Genomic DNA, 18,787 nt, shown 5'->3' on the forward strand with positions numbered 1-18,787 from the left:
TCCATCCATAGAGATGCAGATAGCTCTGTACCAGAGCCTGTCATCCTCCTGGCTCTAGAATAGACCAGGGGTGCCCAACAACTGGTCTGTAGCCTAATAGGAACCAGGCTGCATAGCAGGAGGTGAGCAGTGGCAAGTGAGCGAAGCTTTATCTGTATTTGTAGCCACTCCCCAGCGCTAGTGTCACTGTCTCAGCTCCATGTCAGGTCATTAGGCATTAGATTCTTATAGGGGCACCAGACTCTGGTGCCAAAAAGGTTGGGGACTGCCAGAGTAGACAGACCCTTGGGATACAAATCTAGGATTCTTAGGCAGCACTGGTGAGAGTGTGGGCCACAGCATGGAACTAGTGATTTTCGCTAAGATATATAAGAATGAAACTTATTTTTTGGTGTTCCTCTTAGGACAGTTAAAGTAGTATATTACCTTCCAATCATGTCTATGCTAATTGAGCAATTATTTCGGGCCTTTGGTCCTCAGACTTCATTATGCATCAGAATTCCCTAGAGAGCTTGTTGAAGTGGATTGCTGAGCCCACTTGTAAAGTCTGGTTCACTAGATCTGGGGTAGAGCCGAAGAATGCACCAGCTAAAGGTGATGCTACTGGTGTGAGGACTATGTTTTGAGAACCCCTATTTCAGACACATAAGACACATGTAGCCCCACCTCTAACTAGAAGTCAGCCTTCAGTATTAAAAGTAATTTAGTTTTCCTGGGGCACACATAGCAATAACTGACCTTCTGCATGGTCATGGGTGTGACATTGATTAATTAGCTCATAAAGAGTTGATTATCTGCTAAACATAAATGCTTTGTGATCATACTTACCAAAGTAACATTTCTGTACTCTAAGAAGGGATTTGCTACTTAAATATTGGTCTTGAGGTCAATGTCTGTTGGAAGTGTAAGTGGTGATGAGTTTTTAAAAGGGAAATATTCTTTAAATGCCATAGAACTAAAATGGGAGTACATGTGAGGATGTGGGATGACCAGATTCACAGGTGTAGATGTGCAAGTTGACACAGGTAGAGATTAGCAAAGCTGATCTTACAGTTTAAAGGTAAAGCAAAATTTAGAGGTCCATGGCAACATTATAGATCAGATCATTTTGACTTAATGTATTAAAACCTTATGCTAGGATTTAATATTTAGAGTGCCTCATTTTTGCTATTAAATGAAAATTTTAATCTTAAAGGCATATTTTAAATTTCTGCCTTTAAAGGGGAATGCCATGCTGGCATGTAATATATTAGTTTCAGGTGTACAACATAGCGATTAGACATTTGTATAACTTATGAAGTGATCACGCCAATAAATTTGTGCCCAGCTGACACCCTACAAAGTTATTATAGTATTTACTATATTCCTTTGTTATACTTTACATCCCCATGACTGTTTCAAAACTACCAATTTGTATATCTTAATTCCTTCCCCTATTTTCATGCACCTCCAACCTCCTTCCTATCTGGCAACCATGAAAATGTTCTCTGTATCTGTGAATTCATTTCCATTTTGTTTGTTCCTTTATTTTGTTCTTTAGATTTCCCTTGTAAGTGAAATCATATGGCATTTGTCTTTTCCTGTCTGACTTAGTTCACTCAGCATAGTATCCTCTTGGTCTATCCATGTTGTTGCAGGTGACAAGACTTATTCTCTTTTTATACTGAGTGATATTCCCTTGTATATATGGACCACCTCTTCTTTATCCATTGATGGACACCAAGTTTGTCTCCATATCTTGACTATTATAAATAATACATTGAACATAATGAATTCACATATCCCTTCAAAATAGTGTTTTGGAGTTTTTGAATAAATAACCAGAAGTAGGATAACTGGGTCATATTTTGTCTCTTGTGATAGCCTTTGTTTTAAAGTCTGTTTTCTGTGGTGTAAGTATTGCTACCCCAGCATATTTGCTTGTTTTTATTTTCATGAAATATATTTTTCACCTTTTTACCTTCAGTCTGCGTGTATCTTTCATTCTGAAGTGAGTCTTGTAGGTAACGTATGTAAGGGTCTTGTATTCTTACCCATTCAGCCATTCTACCTTGTGATTGGCACATTCAGTCCATTTCATCTAAACCAATCGTTGAGAGATATGTAGTTATTGGCATTTTATTATTCATATTTTCATCTTTATTATTAAAGAAATCCCTCTAACATTTCCTATAATACCAATTTGGCACTGATGAACTCTTTTAGCTTTTTCTTGTCTTAGAAGCTCATATTTGTTCTTTGATTAAATGATAGCTTTGCTGGGTAGAGTAATCTTGATTGTATGTTCTTGCTTTTCATCATTTTGAATATTTTGTGCCAGTCCCTCTGGCCTGCCAACTTTCTGTTTCGAAATCAGCTAACAATCTCATGGGAGCTCCCTTGTAGGTAACTAACTGCTTTTCTTGTGCTACTTTTAAGATTCTCTCTTTGTCTTTAACCATTGGTGTTTTAATTATGATGTGTCTTGGTATAGGCCTCTTTGGGTTTATCTTGTTTGAGATTCTCTGCACTTCCTGGGCTTAAATATCTATTTCCTTCACCAGGTTAGGGAAGTTTTCAGTCATTATTTCTTCAAATAGATTTTTAATTTCTTGCTCTTTCTCTTCTTTTGGTACCCCTATTATGCGAATATTAGTGTGGTTGTCTTTTTAGTTTTTATAATTTGAACTCTTTATAATTTTAAGATTTTATACAGCTCATTAGGAATTCAAGTAATGTTTTCTTTTACTTTTAAATTATCTGTTAAGACCAGAACTTGTCCGTCCAGCTACAACTTTGTATCAACACAACTTGACTGGAATTCTTGAAACTGCTGTCAGAGCCACCAATGCCCAGTTTGACAGTCCTGAGATCCTCAAAAGACTGGATGTGAGGCTGCTGGAGGTACTGCAACTCTGTGTTCTTCTATACAATCTACACAAAGCAGTGAGCAGTCTTCACAAAGCACTGAGACCAGTGCATTCATTCTTGCCTGTTGTTTTCTATGTTGTTTATGGCACAACTAGTCTAATGGGTAAAAGTTATTACTAAAAGACTAGACAACCTGAGCTTGAATCCCTACTCTGTCACTTGTTACGGTGTGATCTTAGATATACCACTCACTGTACCTCTAAACCACACTAGGTTTCAGTTCTCACCTTAAAATGGGGGCCCCTCACAGGACTATTGGACAGAGAACATGCAGCCCTTGTCACAGTGCTTGGTGGCACATCATGAAAGCCTAGTATATTATATAGTTCCTGTTAATGGTAATGTTGATAGGATGCATAGAGATAATATATAGTAATAACATTTATCAAAAATAGATATTTTTAGTTTGTTTGATAGAAGATGACTTTTCTTAGGAGAATGAGTATCATAAATAGCAGACACTGTTTGCTCAGTTATGAAGAAGGACCATAAACAGAACTTGTTGGGAGTTCTTTAAAATGTTGACTTTTAATATAAGGCTATGAGTTTTGTCATAGGGAAATGGTGATGAATATTAAACACATTTCACAATAGTCATTTAAAAATATGCTGTTCATGCCAAAATATTTTAGAGCACCTACTATGTGTCTATCATTGTCTGAATGCTGAGGATCCAGGATATGACAAAAAGATGTAATTCTCTGCTCTCATGTAGTTAGCACTCAAAACTATTGAGTGGTTTTTAAAAATTGGGCTTTCTTTTACTGCCCGTTCTTTGAGAATTAGACAAGTTGTTCTATAATAAGCTTAACACTGGTGGAAAGTCCTGCAGTTGTTTGTTTTTCCTCTTAGGTGTCTCCAGGTGACACTGGATGGGATGTCTTCAGTCTGGATTACCATGTCGATGGACCGATTGCAACTGTAAGATCATTTTTATAATAGTCATAGCTATTTAGATTGTTAAACATTTTGTTGTTTTAGAATTGGCTCCCTTCTCTAAAACGTTCTAATTAAAGTGATCATTTGATATCTAGGACATACCCATTGAATTAAATACTTAAGATAAAATTGTGTATATTTTTTAAATAATCATTAATGAGAGCTGAAATGCTTTATTATTTTAAGACTACTTAAAAATATCATTTGTTCTATCATAGATTTCAGCAAGTATTTAAATGGATTATTCATTTTGTTCCATTATTCTTAGACTGCAGCAACTAATTTAGGATAACATGAAAGGAACTCTAAAGAATTTTAGGAAAGTTGTATTTTTACTATTTAGGTAAAATTTGATATTTAGTATTCACTTTAACTAATGAGAAATAGTTGTACTATTGTTCATAATGCTTTTACCATGCATAAGGAAAAGTACTATTTCTTTTAACAGTTACCAGATCATAAAAGATTGACCAGCAGAGTTGTCTTTTTTTGTATCTTCAATGAGAATGCCCCCTTTTAAGTGTTCATTCTTTCATTCAGACTTATGTAAATTCTCCTTGACCAAAATACCTCTTGGAACTTGTTTCAGTTATTTTCATATCTGAAATATTGAGGAAGGACATGCATTTCTTTTAATTATTGAGAAAAAATACTCTATTAAAAAGTAATATAATTTGGGTCTAAAATTTCTCCTTAGCGTTTCTTACAGAGTTTGATTCCATGGTCATTCCTGCCTCTCAGGGTGTAAGTTGTATCCCTGGCTAGAATAGTTTTATCAGAGCCATACTCTCTCTCTTTTCACTTTTACGTTAACAGATTTGCTGTTGGCAAATGATTCTATGTCATGTCTACTGTGAAACAGTTAGCTAGCTGAAATGGTGCAGTTAGTTTTACAGATAAATTACCAATGTTCAGATTTGACCAGATCAAAGCTACCATATTTTAAATGCGTAACTACTCTCAAATTTAATTTTTGGTCATATTCAAATTAGTTTTTTCACCTTTGACTTGTATCCTAAACAGTTTTAAATAATTATAATGTATAAAACAGGATATTTGAACAATTATTTAAATTAGAAAATTTCATTTCATCTACCTTGTTAATATTGTATATGTTACACATTATTTTTTTCATAGTGGTATCTTTTTACTATAGTATCAAAAGATACCATAGTAAAAGCAATTGTATCAATTACTTCACAAAATGTAAGTGCCTTGAGTTATAGACAAACTTAACACAGTCTGTGTATACAATTACTTAATTATTTCATAATATTGCAAATCCTCTTAGGAGTATTAGTCATGCATTACATACATACCTTATAAACAATTGATCATACAATATTATATTTTTAAACTTCTAGATTTTTAAAAACTCTAGTAGAAAGAGTCAAGAAAGGAAGTGTATAATATAGATTTATTTGAAAAAACAAATTTAGGATATGTTTCTATCCATGGCTAATAGGTGTCAATTTGTATGCCAACCCCAGTGAGTTGATGGTACTACCTGTGGGGCTGAATTGAGAAATAGTAAAGGATATTATAATTGATTAGCAGAATTTTCCAGGGACATCATATGGGAAATAATCTCTTGCATTTATGGTCATTGCTGTTCTAGTCTTAGGGTTAGTTTATGTCCTGGGTTGGTATAGTTTTAGCTAAATGATGATACCTACAGCCATATTATTGTACAACTGCAGGTATTCAGACTCATATTAGAAATTGAAATAATTTTTACCTGTCAGATTAAATTTTGTGCAGTTGTATGTGAAGGCACTAGAAAGATAAAAAGAGGACTGTTACATTTAAAAATATACTTTTAGAGTCAAATTTTGGAAGAAAATGGATTTTATGCATTTCCCTGTTTATTATGTTATCTCTTATTAATTGAAATTATCATTCTTGTACATAATTATTTTGGGTACATATATTAGATATATAATTTTATGTAATGTATAATTATAGCCTCTTATTAACTATAAAGACAGGTTATGGAAAGATTATCTTTCCTCTTTGACAAGGAGCAGGAAAAAATCCATTTATTTCTGACATTGATCTTCAGGATGTTAGATGAGGTGTCAGAAGCTTATTTGTTTAATTTTATCTGAACTTTATTCTGTCATAGACAGTGACCAAAAATACCATATAGATAGCAAAACTAAAATATGGAGCATGTTTTCTCCTAAATAAATGCAGTGGAACATGAGCGTCTTCCTCTTAAGCAGTTAATAATTCTAGAGAATTGTGATTAAACTGAATTTTTGTAAATCAGGTCATGTTAAATGTGCTCTGGGAACTGGGTACTTAAAAAATTCCTATGAGATATCATTTGTATAGCAAAGACTCCTTTAATTTATTTGTAAAATTATTTTGGTCACCATTTCTATAATTACAACAATGTTAATAGTTTAGACAGCGCAGCAAAATGGGTAATCCATAAAACATTCATAGTCGATTTTGGAGTCCCTTCAAAGTGTCTCCTAACCACCCCTATTTAGACATCTAATCATCAGTATTGAGCACTTTCCAAATACTGGCACAAAAAGGCATACAGAAGAAGTCCTTGTAACAGGTGAGAAGTGCCAAGAATATATGGAATAAGACAGAGCAAAGCATTCTATAATTAAATGCCATGGATCAAGCCATAAATATCTTAAGTGCCTGAAGAGAAAAATTGGTGAGACCAGAGAAAGGTGGTCTTTGGCTTTGAGGAATAGGTGGAATTTGGGCAGAAGAGAAGGATGGACTAGGGCATAGAGCAGTACAAGACAATAACGTGAGTCAAGGCTTAAGGGCGTGAACAAACAAGGTTGGGCTCAAGGGTGAGCAGCAAGTTTTGTAGGATGTGCTCCCGGATTCCCAGCTTAGACCTGCTGCTGAGGTGCAGGCCCTGCTTGGACTGGCTATTTTCAGTAGCATATGTAAATGGATTCTCTGCTGGAGGCATACAGGAAGGGATGAAAATGTGCCTATGTCTGTGCTGCACATGCATGTGTCAGAAAAATGTTTGGCTGCAGTCTGCAAAAAAACCCTGTTACCTGTATGCATGGGACATACTTATACTACAAAATTATTTGTGGTTTATCTGACATTCAAATTTAACTGGATATCCTGTGTTTTTATTTGCTAAATCTGGCCCCCGTAGAAGAGAGGGGGGTATAGAAAAGCAAGCCTTGCACACTCCCTCCCCACAGGGCTCATTTTCCCTGGTTGTGAAACTGCTGTCCATTTGTGAAGTCATCTTCAAAAGTAATAAATACATGTGTTAAAATAACCTGGAGACTTTATTTTCAGACTGGAGATTCTTCTAGGCCCTCCTTTCATGAGAATCATCACCCTCTCTTATCAAGTTAGGGTAGAAAATACTGCTACACATTTGGAGTTATAGTGAAGAGGCCATGTTTTAGACTAGGATTAAGCTAGGTTTGAAAATACTAGTACACCATTTACTAGCTGTGCAACCTGAGACCTCCATTTCTCCATAAAAATATCTACCTTCTATTATTGTGGGTTTACTTGACATGTTGCTTAACACATAAATAATTAATGCAGTTGTTATATAATGGCACTTTCCTAAAATGTACCATATTAGTTGCTTACATACTATTTAGAGTCTATTAGAGTTGATAGGGTGGTTTTTTGGCTTTTTGTTAAAAATAGGGGGAAAAAAAGGATTGAGACGTGTACTGGGAAAATCCTTATGTCACAGAATACTATTAGCCTGTCTTCTGTTTTTTTTTCAGGTGTTTACTCGAGAATGTATGAGCCACTACTTAAGAGTATTTAATTTCCTCTGGAGGGCTAAGCGGATGGAATACATCCTTACTGATATACGGAAGGGACACATGTGCAATGCGAAGCTCCTGAGAAACATGCCAGGTAAACTTCCATCAGAAGGCAGTCAGGATGGACTGTACGTTCTGGCTTGGCTTATGCTTACCAGCAGCTGAGCAAAAATGAAAGTGTTCTTAAAAGTAATTGAACTGAAAAGTGATTCATCATTTTGCTTTTGGATTGGACTTTTCTGATAAGGTTCATTTGTAATATTGTTTATCTTGACTTCAGTGCAAATCAGAAAAAAAATTGAGTCAAGTTGGATTTTTTAGACCGTGAAGTTTCTTTTAGAATTTCATTCATTTTTCACACTGGCGTTGATATGTATACTTTAATTTTAAAAAGTGTGTGTGTGTGTGTGTGTGTGTGTGTGTATTTTTTTTTTTTTTAAGAAAGCCATTTAATAAATCACTGGCTCATTTTAACATTCACTTAGTGTTTAATTAAAGTCTTTTTTGGGAATTGCTTTAATGTTTCATTTTGATTCATAAACCAGTACATAGAAATATTTTATAATCTTATTTTACAATTAAAAGCTATAGTAAAAATTCTCGTGTCAGGTAGTCATTTTATTTTAATGTCATAATATTGAATGACTTCAATTAGGAATAGTTTTGCAATCTTAATATTGAAATTGAGTTTGGTCAAACCTTTGAGAAAATATTTCAACAAATATGTCTCTAAAGAAAAACTAAATTCTTATACTCTTAATCCTTTGATTGGTGAAAGTATTGAAAAAGGAGCAATTGTTTGAGGAAAGGCATATGTGGTCATTTTCTAGGTCAAGGCCTGTCCTTGTCAGCTCCCAAAATTTCAGAATAATGGCACCCCAGGAAGTTGGGGGCCTGGAGGGTACCTGTCCATGTGTTGACATACAGAATTGGCAGATTTTACTGAGCATCCATATTTTCTCTATTCCCAGCAGATATTTTCCAGTGGATCATGATACTCTTATGTTCTTGGCCTAGCTTCCTTTGGACTTATTTTATAGAAAATTAATCATAGGATCCTCTGAAATAGCTGAGAAAGAAGTGAGGGGGGATAATTTCTTTTAAATACTGTAATGGTTCAACATCCACTTTCAGTAAGTGTGGGTTGACTAGCATGTGGGTGCCTCTTGAAAGGAGGAAAGCAGAGGAATCAGAGAACCTGACACTGTCTCCTGGCTCTGCATCTGTTACTGTTTCTCATGATCTAATGAGCCTCTCTCATGGTGTGCCACAGAATTTCTCACTTACTTCACTGGGCATGCACTTGTAAGGTATTCAGCTTGCCTGCAGTGCTCCTTCTCTGCATTCTTTGAAATACTATTGAGTAGAGCAGTTCTTAGCTGTCACTTCTCTGTGCCACATCTTTCTTATTGTCTGATTTAGATCAATGCAATATGATGCAAATACTTTGTCATTGTATCACTCTTCTCCGTTCAAAATAAGCATCTGTATTATGTATAGCATTGGGAAATCTGAGCTCTGTAACAATTTTAAATATAAGCTGGTGGTGATGTGTTTTTCTGATTTAACTCAGCTTAGCATTGTCTATGTGAATTTGCTTTTGTATTGAGTAATCAGCAGTGGGTTTTATTTTCTACCTGAAGATAACTAATACATTTGTTTGATCAGTTTCCTATGTATGGGAAAAATATGTATTTTATCTTTTATAAAATTAATAATTTTAACATAACTTGATCCTGTCATATACAGCTTAGTTTCAGCTTCTTTCACGATCTTGTTTTCCTGTCATTAAAACTTTTTCTAAACTATTTTTAATATAATAATATTGCCTCATGTGTATATATCATTTTATCTTTTTGGTTGAACATTTTATTTATTTATTTATTTTACTCTTTTTCCATTAATATAAATAATGCCATAAGCATTTTGTAAATGTATATTTATATGCCTCTGAATATTTCTTTAGAATAGATAATTTAGAAATGGAATTGCTGGGTTAACAGGTATGAATTTTACAGTTTTATTTTATATTTACTAATAGTATTTATATTATAACTCTGTTGGTACATAGTGTCTGTTTACTTTGCTAGAAAGTTTTACCAATTTAATTTACATCCCCATAAGCACAGCTCGCACTGCTTAAAAGTTGTCTGCATTTCTGTTCTTTTGGCTAACATTGAATATTACATTCAAACAAATTGTCAATTTGATAGGTGAAAATGGAAGTTTATTTTAATTTTTTTAATACTTAAAATTACTGATCAGTGTAAACTCTTCTTCCTCTTCACTTCCTCTCCCTCTTTCTCTCTCCCACATTTGTATTTCTTCAGGAAAACATTATTTCCCCCTCCTTGTTTTTGTTGAGGTGTAATGTTCTTTAGTTTATAAGGAAGTGTTTTAAAGTCATTAGTGGTCAGGCAACTTAAAGCAGAGAAACCAACCACATAGTCTTGTTAATACAGCAGATTTAGAAATGTTCCATCAAACATAAATCTGAGGCAAAATATAAAAAGATTCTATAAAGTGCTCTTATAAACAACCTTTAGAGTTGTACACATATGCACAGTGTGAATGTGAATAGATTGGTTTGGTCATATGTACAATATCAGTAATTATCACCCTAGGAATCATTTTAATAATACCAAAATAAATGGGTTGGAATAAATAGTTGCACTTGAAACTGATTCGCTTAGGATAAGAGTTTTTGATAATGATCTACCAAGATGTTTATACTGGATTTTATATATTTGCCATTCAACTGGACAAAAAAAAGTGGTCGATAATAAAATGGTTTAAAGATTTATGTCCAGTGGTATGGATTTTTTTTGTTTTTGTTGTTAGATTCAGTTAATCTAAAAATGTCTCTATTAGTGGCAACTAAACTTGTATTTCAAATAATGTTTAACAAAATGAAAGACAGATATAGGTTAGTTTATATTCTTTCTCAACTTTTGTATATTTAGAGGGAGTAGATGGAGGTTTCCCTCCCCATAAAAGTGATATTAAAATAATCTCCTTTTTGGTCCTTATTAGAAATAAAATAGATAGTGGAGGTGAGAGAGATGGTCAGCTCCCTTGTAGGTGACATATTGTCATGGGACTATTAATGACATTTTGCTAGTTTAATTGGAAGCTATTTTTCTTTCTCAGTGATTAGCAGTGATGCATCTTACAATTGTCAGTGTTCCAGACTTATTGAAATAACTTAAAGACAGACAGACATTTTTCTCTTTAAAAGTTTCTTTTTGTGTCTCATTTTTCTATGTATGGATATGTAAGTAGTCCTCAGTAATTATACATTTATAAGAAGTTCTCTCTGCTGGACTTTTAAGTTGAATGATTAGTTAGCACAGTGGCTGGACTGCATTGCCTAGGTTAGTCCTCATTTCACCAGCATCGGGCTGTGACCTCAGGCTGATTTTCTAATTTTCTGCCTTCGTTTCCTCATCTGGGGAGTGGGGATGATGACAGCGCTCACCTCCTAGGGTTGTCAGCTTTAAATCTGTTTAAAGCACTTAGACTTGTGCTACCTTGGGACAATAGCACGTGTGTGTACAGTCGTGACAACTTGCTCATACGGTGGACATCAGATGATCTCTGCAGGAGGACCTTACAGTGATTAGAGATTCTGAGCCCAGGAGATATGGAAAATCCTTGTTCTTACCAATGTCCTTTGAATTCATAGTCTTGAGAAATAAATCAGATGGATAATTTGATAAAGTCACTTTTAAATATAGTAGCATCAGTTATATATACAGGTCAAAGGAGGTAATTATGAAATTGTGAAGAAATGGTTCTAGGGTATTTTTTAAAAAGAAACTTATAATTTTTAACAACACTCAATGCTGTTTTGGGTGCACCTCCACATGAGCAGATGCTTCTGACTGAAGTCGCATAAACATACATGGTAAAGTCCTTTAAGAGACATTTGTAAGCTTGAAGTTCTTTCAACAACCTTTAGAGGGCAGTAAAGAATTACAAATGAATCTAACACTTAGATCCTAAACAAAACTAGAGAGTGGTCATTCTTGATGTTGTATATAAAAACTGTTTACTGTTAGCCTAGCAGGAGGTGTACTCTATTTATGTATTTATTGGACCTCAGTGTAAATGTTGCTTTGGAGATTCTTAGAATATTTGTGGCTCAACCTAAAAACACAAATACTTATATTAATTTTGTTTTAAATATATTTTCAAGGTGTTGGGTAAAGAGATTCAAGGGGTGTTTCAGGTGTAAGTTGTCAAGAATTTTTATTTATTTATTTAGGAATTAAAGGACCAAATCATACCTGTGAATTCAGTCTCCTTCTGAATTGGGTTCATAGTCAGTCATTAGAACCTTAATTGGGCAGTGAGAAATTCCAAAATGCAATATATAGCATTTGACTGATTCCTCACATGGGGAAGAGAAAGAATTGTAGCATTACAGGGATTTCAGATTCCTTTATTGTGTGATTTATCAGATTCCTTTCAGTAGGCAGTGTCCACATAGCAACAGCCATAGACCTCTTCATTCTCAGAGGCTTTAATTTAGCAGAGTGCCATTAAAGATGCTATCTATCCCCTGTACTCATTTTAGACACAAGAAAAGACGATTTTTCTAGAAAGAAAATGTTATTTGGTAGTACTTTAAGAGTATAAAAGAAAAAAACTCATTTTAATATTGTTAAATTTGCTTTGGTCATGGAAACCTCTGAAAAGGATGCGAATTTAAATAGTCAAGACATAGATGAATGCAGACTATCTACGTTGATTTTGAGGACCGAGATCACTCAGTAAATAATTATTGAGAGCATACTTTATGCTGCCTGTTCTTGGTATCCAGTGACGGATATGACAAACAAAGTGGTCCTTGTGGTCAAGATGTTTATTGCCGGCTAGGGCAAGGTAGACATTTAAACAGGAACTTACATTACACTGGGATAAGTTGTTTGATATGGGAAGCACCAGGTGCTAAAGGAATACAAAAAGCAGACACCTGACAGATGTAGGTAGGATAAATAGGCTTCCCAGAGGCAGTAGCATCCAAGTTGGCATCCAGAGAGGAATATGTTAGTCAAGGGAAAAATGTTGGAGTGGGGAGTAGGGCAGTAGTTTTATCAGAATAGTATATTCAGGGAGCAGGTGAGGAGGATGGGGCAGGAGAGCTAAGCAGGCAGGCACCAGGTCTTGAGGACCTCAAATGCTGTTAGTCAGTTTGACTTTATGGCAATGGGAGCCATTGAAGTGTTTATTTGGAAGTATGACATGCTTGGATTTGTGTTTTCCAAAAGCCCCTCTGGCATCATTGAGAAAAATGGGGTGAGAATGGAGGTTGGCAGACCAGTCATTTGTAATAATATGTGACGGATGACATTGGCCTTGGCAAACAGCAGCTGTGGGGTTGGGGAGAGTGGATGGATTTGAGAGAGATGTGGGAGGCGGGACTTGGTGATTCAGTGTGCAGAGATGAGAAGTAGAGTGGCAGCCAAGGTTTCCGACTTGAGCTGGCGAGTGGTGGTATCATTCATTAGGCCAGGGAACGCTGGAGGAAGAGCATATTTAGGGATAATACTTTGTTTCAGATACATTAATTTGAGATATTTTTAAGGCTATATGCCATTCATCTCGTTAGATTGACCTGAAGCCCAGAATAGGTCTGAACTAGAGATACAGACTTTAGACATCATTAGCTTAGATGATACTTGAAGTCATAGAATTAACAAGGTTTCCTAAAAATAAAGCGAGAAGAGAAAATGTCGTGGAGTAAAGAAAAGCGGAACAGGATCTCTTAAAGGAGATAAGGAGGGACAACCAGGTAGGTGGGCAGAATACTAGAAGAGTATAGTTTTCCTCTGAAGCCGAGGAAAGAAGTATTTCAGGGAGGAAGGAAAATCAAATATGGTCACAGTTACAAGAAATCAACTAAGGCGGAAAACCGTTCCTGTCGTTTGAGGGTGCCTTTGGCTAGGGTAGATCAGTAGTGCTGGCTTTGCAGTGAGAGACTAGAGGGGGTAAAGAAAGGAAGACAATGGGCCATAGTTACTCTTGCATAAAAGAAAGAGTGGTGGCTGGAGACCTTTTTCTAAAGAGAAGTTTTAAATGCTGTTGCGAAGAAGGAAGTAGAGATTGATAATTCCTAGAAGGAAAGGAAGAGAAGACATTCAGAGCACAGAGATGGGGCTGGGATTGGCTTTAAAGCTGAACTGGTGATGAGAATGTGGGGCTTGATGGCCAGAGGGTAGAGAGGTTCCCACAGGAGGGAGGGTCAATTTCCTTATGACCTAGGAGGGAGAATGGAAGAAAGGCAGTGGATTAAGATTTGAGGATACCGAGGGCTAAAACAGCTGTTTCCAAGTAAGGGAGAGAAAGATAAATGGTTTCTCAGCACCTTGGAGGACTAGTTGAGGTCAAATGCTATAATTTTAGGTTAACTCCAACATTACATAATTTCTTTTTTCATTTTTCATTAAATATTTTTGTCTTGTAATTTAGTTGCATTTTTATTTTCAGGTGTGAGTGAAATTAAAGACTCTAAAAAATTAATCAGTAGTGGAAAAATTGTACACTCAAGTAAATCAGAGATTATAAAGCATAATTAATGAATTAATTACTACATATCCATTTATTAAACTGTCATGATACCAGAGAAAAATTTCAGCTTTATGAAGGAGCTCAAAAGTGAAGTATTAAAAGGTATATAACCTGCTACTAAAAACCAGCATGTTATCTAAGTACTGCTGGGTATATTGTTGATGTGACTTCCAACTGCTAGAAAAACTAGCAGAGACCTAAAGAAATATAAAGTTAAAAGATAATAAAAACTCGAGTTTTCATGAGTTCTTTTCATTATGTATAGAAAATTGACTTGGAGCTAGACAATGGAGACTGGCCACAAAAACTTATTTTATGTTCTGTAATAAATATAGTATCCCACAGAGATAGTACTGAGAGTAGTCTAGTTAACATTTTCATAAGTCAACTATCAGTAGTATATGAAGAAATCTATAATTTGTCAGTGATGTTAAACTTTTTCTGGTAGAAAAATGTCAAGATGATTAAATGTAAACTGCACAGTTGTTTCAGAAGACTGGAAAATAAGTCGATGGCATTCACTGTGAGTATGTGCAAAGAAGTACATTTTAGGAGACATTCAAAGTGCACTGGAGGATAGACCTGAGGACATCTTATATCACAGTGAGACCTGAGTTTCATTATGTATGATTCGTAAAGTCATTACTCAGTTTGTTTCCTGATGAAAAAGTCCACCCGAATTCTGTGATAAAATTAAGTACATTAAAAAAAAATTAAGAACATTAAAAAAACCCAAACCTTCCACAAATGATTATCTAGACTGTTTATATAATTTTGCTTGCCACACTGCAAAGATATAAAATCACACCCTAGAAAGATCTTGAGAACCAGTATGTATTGTGCAGGCCTGCACTCATGTCGAATGTTTTAAATATACACCGAGAGTGCTCCAGATAAGACCACCTCGCTCAGGGGAGAAGATACAGTCTCACCATTCCAGCTGTGGGTTGAAACCCAAAATAGAGTTATAAATGGTAGTTACTTTGCTGAGAAATTTACTTAAACCATAATATGGATGAATATTACTTAAAACAGCTTTTTATCATGCTCTTTTACATTGGAAAGTAATTTTAGTCAAATACGCTATGAGTATTAGACTAGAAATCTTAGCCCCATTTAATAGTTTTAGTAGGAAAAAAGCACATCTTCATTCTAGGCTTACAGATGAAAGTGAAGCTTATAACCTGTTCTTTGGGGAGAATATTTACCATATTCATGGGTTGTACATTACTAATGGTGTGGAAGACAGCAGGTATAGTATTTGGAGCACGTGCTGACCTCCTGAGGAGACAATGCTGTTTCTTCACTGGCTAAAGAGTACATGTTAAACCAGGCTAGCACAATTCCCACAGTGTCACTTAACCATTAACTTGGAGAAAGTATTTTTTAAAGTATCTATTGTCACCATTATTTTTTTCGCACCTGTTTATATATTTTACTTCATTACTCTCCTAAGGGACAAGAATGAGGTCTTGAATAACTTCATGCAGCAATGAATTATTTATCTAGGTAGCTAATTAAAGGCATTTGGAGCAGTAACAAGAACATGTCAAGTCTGACCCATACTGAAACATCTTTGTAGTCCTTCCTCTGATGGACCCATCTCTGATTGAGCCCTCATGTACAATAGGATCCCGTCATACCCTGATAGATTCTTTGAATGAGAAATTAAAAGTGGGAGCAGAAAACGGCCATTCTGTGGTGACCTTCAAGCCTTTTGATGGTTTTATAATCTCATAAAGAATACTGGCAGAGTATGGGCTCAGGCTCACCTCCTTCCAAGGTTCATGTTTCTCTCAGGTTGCAAGGTCACATTTGAGTCCTTAAGGAAATGTCACTTTTGTCTCCAAATAGCTAGGGAATAGTAAATGGTTAATGTAGAATAGGCAGACTCATTGTAAAGAAGCCATAAAATTGAATTTATATTCAGTCAGGATATTGCATTATTATAAGAAAATATTTTTATTTCATTTTCAAATACAATTATTTTGTTTTATGCCATTTCTTATTAGGTTCTTATGTTCTGTACAGTAAAATAATGCTACTTGATTAGATAGCTAAACTCTTGTTAAGCTTGAACAGCACAGAAATTGATTATGAAAAAGTTGTTTCCTGTTTTAACGGGGGTTTAAGCTACTAATACTTTTTTTTTTTTTTTGGAGAGATATAGAGCAGATATAAAGGAAAGAAACATTGTGTTGGTTTTACGTGTATTTCCCTGTGGTGTGTAACATTGATCTTTGACTCTCTTGCAGAATTCTCTGGGGTGCTGCATCACTGTCACATCCTGGCATCTGAGATGGTCCATTTCATTCATCAGATGCAGTATTACATTACATTTGAGGTACATTCTAATTATATGTTGATATTAGTTTAAATAAGTCATGTCTTATGACTTTGGTGTTATTCATAAATGATACTACACTGGGAAGAACACAACATTATACCTAAATTTTGCATCGTTATATCTTAGGTGCTTGAATGTTCTTGGGATGAACTTTGGAACAAAGTGCAGCAGGCCCAAGATTTGGACCACATCATTGCAGCGCACGAGGTGTTCTTGGATACCATCATCTCCCGGTGTCTGCTGGACACTGACTCCAGAGTAAGGCCAATGTGTGGTTTAGAAACGAGAAGCAGGAATAATCATAGTCTTCTTTTCTTGGGTTCCTTCCAAATGGAGAATCTTAAAAATTGCCTGATGTCCACATTAGTAGTGGTTCAGACAATTTTATTAATAGTTTAATATTCAAAGTGCACTGTTTCTGAACAGAATTGTAACAATAGTGCCGAAACAAGAATATGCTCTAAAATGGATAGAAAAATGGTGAAGAATATAATGCCCATTCATTTTATAGGTGTAATAATAATATCCTCTTGCGGTTATTCAAAAGAAAAATTAGCGATGGCTTTAAGTTGTGGAGGGAAACTCTCTGAACTAAGTAAACCTAACAAGGCAGTGTAAGAACAAAACAAACTGGTAACTTGTCTAAAAGTCAGGAGAATGGCATGAGGAAACACAGTGCCCTCCGGGCTACACACTTATTTTCTTAATCTGGGATAATGATCTTCTCTATTTTGCCTTCATGTCAGTATCTGGCTGTATGAATTAGAGAATAGGCTCTTTGCCTAGAGAAATCCTAAGCATTTGCAGGGCCCCACACTTGCTTTCACTTGAAATAACTGTATTGCGAAGTCAGAGGCAAAATTTCAAGTACAGTTTTGACATTAAACATGTGACTTTAAAGGAATATTAGGCTTGAAGAGAGCTGCCTCCTACCAAACCTCCACTCTCTTCAAGGATTCTTCTGTGGGAATCACAGTGCTTAAAAGGGCTTTCTTGTTTAAATTCTCAGTATATTTGGGTTAGCCAGTCATGGCTGGGAAAACGTTTTGGTATGCCAAATTCCATTATTAAAGAGTTATCAATCGTATGTGTAAAAAAATTGCTCAGATCAGAGATGATTCTGTATAGAATGTTTTTATAAGTGTATTGAAATAATGGCACAAAATTAATTTAAAATACTTGGAATATAATTAGTAATTTAAGAAATATACATCTCAAACCTTTAGCATTTATTACTATTTCTAAACCTCATCTTTATCAGGCTGGGATCATAGAAAGTTTCAATTTCTGTGAATTCTGTTGGTTGATACATTTATTTTTCAGTAGATATAGATGAACATTTTCATACACTATTGGGTGAGTTCATGTAGTAACAAATAGGATGTTATTCCTGGCCTCAAGGCATTCGCTGTCCTGTGTGTCCCAAGTGCCCTGGTCAGACAGCACGGAGGCTCTGCAGTCAGATGAACCAAGGTCTCCATCCCTTTTCAGTTTTTGACCCCAGTGTTCTTGTGTTTTAAAAAGGCATGATACTCATCTCTGTTCCATAGATTTGTGAGAATTAAATTATGTAATTCACTTAAATTGTTCCTCATAGTATGTGGCTGTAAGTGTTAGTTGCTACTGCTTTTAAACTATTAAAAGTCATCGTGTGTGTACCTTATAGATATTTATGATCTTTAGATTTAATGCTTTTCAGAAAGCCTATGAACTACTGAGGATTATATCCACACTAAAGTCAGTCTAATTGTGGTAAATAAGGAGCACTCATGCAACTGATAATATAGGAATTTAGCCCATTTACATATATGAATGTTCTGTATGAAACTAAATAGTCATACTTCTTGCCTCTAGAAGATTTCCATTGATATGAACAGAATCCAAGAGAGAAAATATTTTTTTCTGTAACATAATTTTCTTATGATAATGGATTGTTTATATATGAGTCGTTCCCAACTAACTTCATTGAAAGAATGACTGTGCCGAAGGTTTAATAATCATTTCTGAAATTGTCCCTTGCTGATGGTTTTACTTTTAATTTGATGATTTGTTTAAAATAATCACTAAAGTTTTTTTTTTTAAGAAACCCAGTATATAAAATAGATTGAAACAATCTATTACTGACATAAATTAAGTATATTTTTATTATATCACTTAGTAAGAAGAATAAGGCTGTTAGATACACATTAGTTTGAAGTTGGAGGTGGTGGCATGACAATTGCAGGTGTGTATG

General features: G+C 35.1%; 1 protein-coding gene across 4 annotated transcripts in view; it reads left to right on the forward strand.

Annotated features, from left to right (window-relative positions):
• Nucleotides 1-18,787, forward strand: part of TUBGCP3 (tubulin gamma complex associated protein 3) — a 79,062-nt gene that overhangs the window by 49,242 nt on the left and 11,033 nt on the right. For all 4 annotated transcript variants that reach the window (XM_016151901.2, XM_016151905.2, XM_016151902.2 and 1 more), the window contains 5 exons: nt 2,748-2,883; nt 3,763-3,831; nt 7,593-7,728; nt 16,463-16,551; nt 16,681-16,812. In XM_016151901.2, coding sequence (XP_016007387.1) covers nt 2,748-2,883; nt 3,763-3,831; nt 7,593-7,728; nt 16,463-16,551; nt 16,681-16,812 — 562 coding nt within the window. The remainder of the gene's footprint in view (nt 1-2,747; nt 2,884-3,762; nt 3,832-7,592; nt 7,729-16,462; nt 16,552-16,680; nt 16,813-18,787) is intronic.

Source organism: Rousettus aegyptiacus, unplaced genomic scaffold (assembly GCF_014176215.1).
Source record: "Rousettus aegyptiacus isolate mRouAeg1 unplaced genomic scaffold, mRouAeg1.p scaffold_m13_p_11, whole genome shotgun sequence".
NCBI lineage: Eukaryota > Metazoa > Chordata > Mammalia > Chiroptera > Pteropodidae > Rousettus > Rousettus aegyptiacus.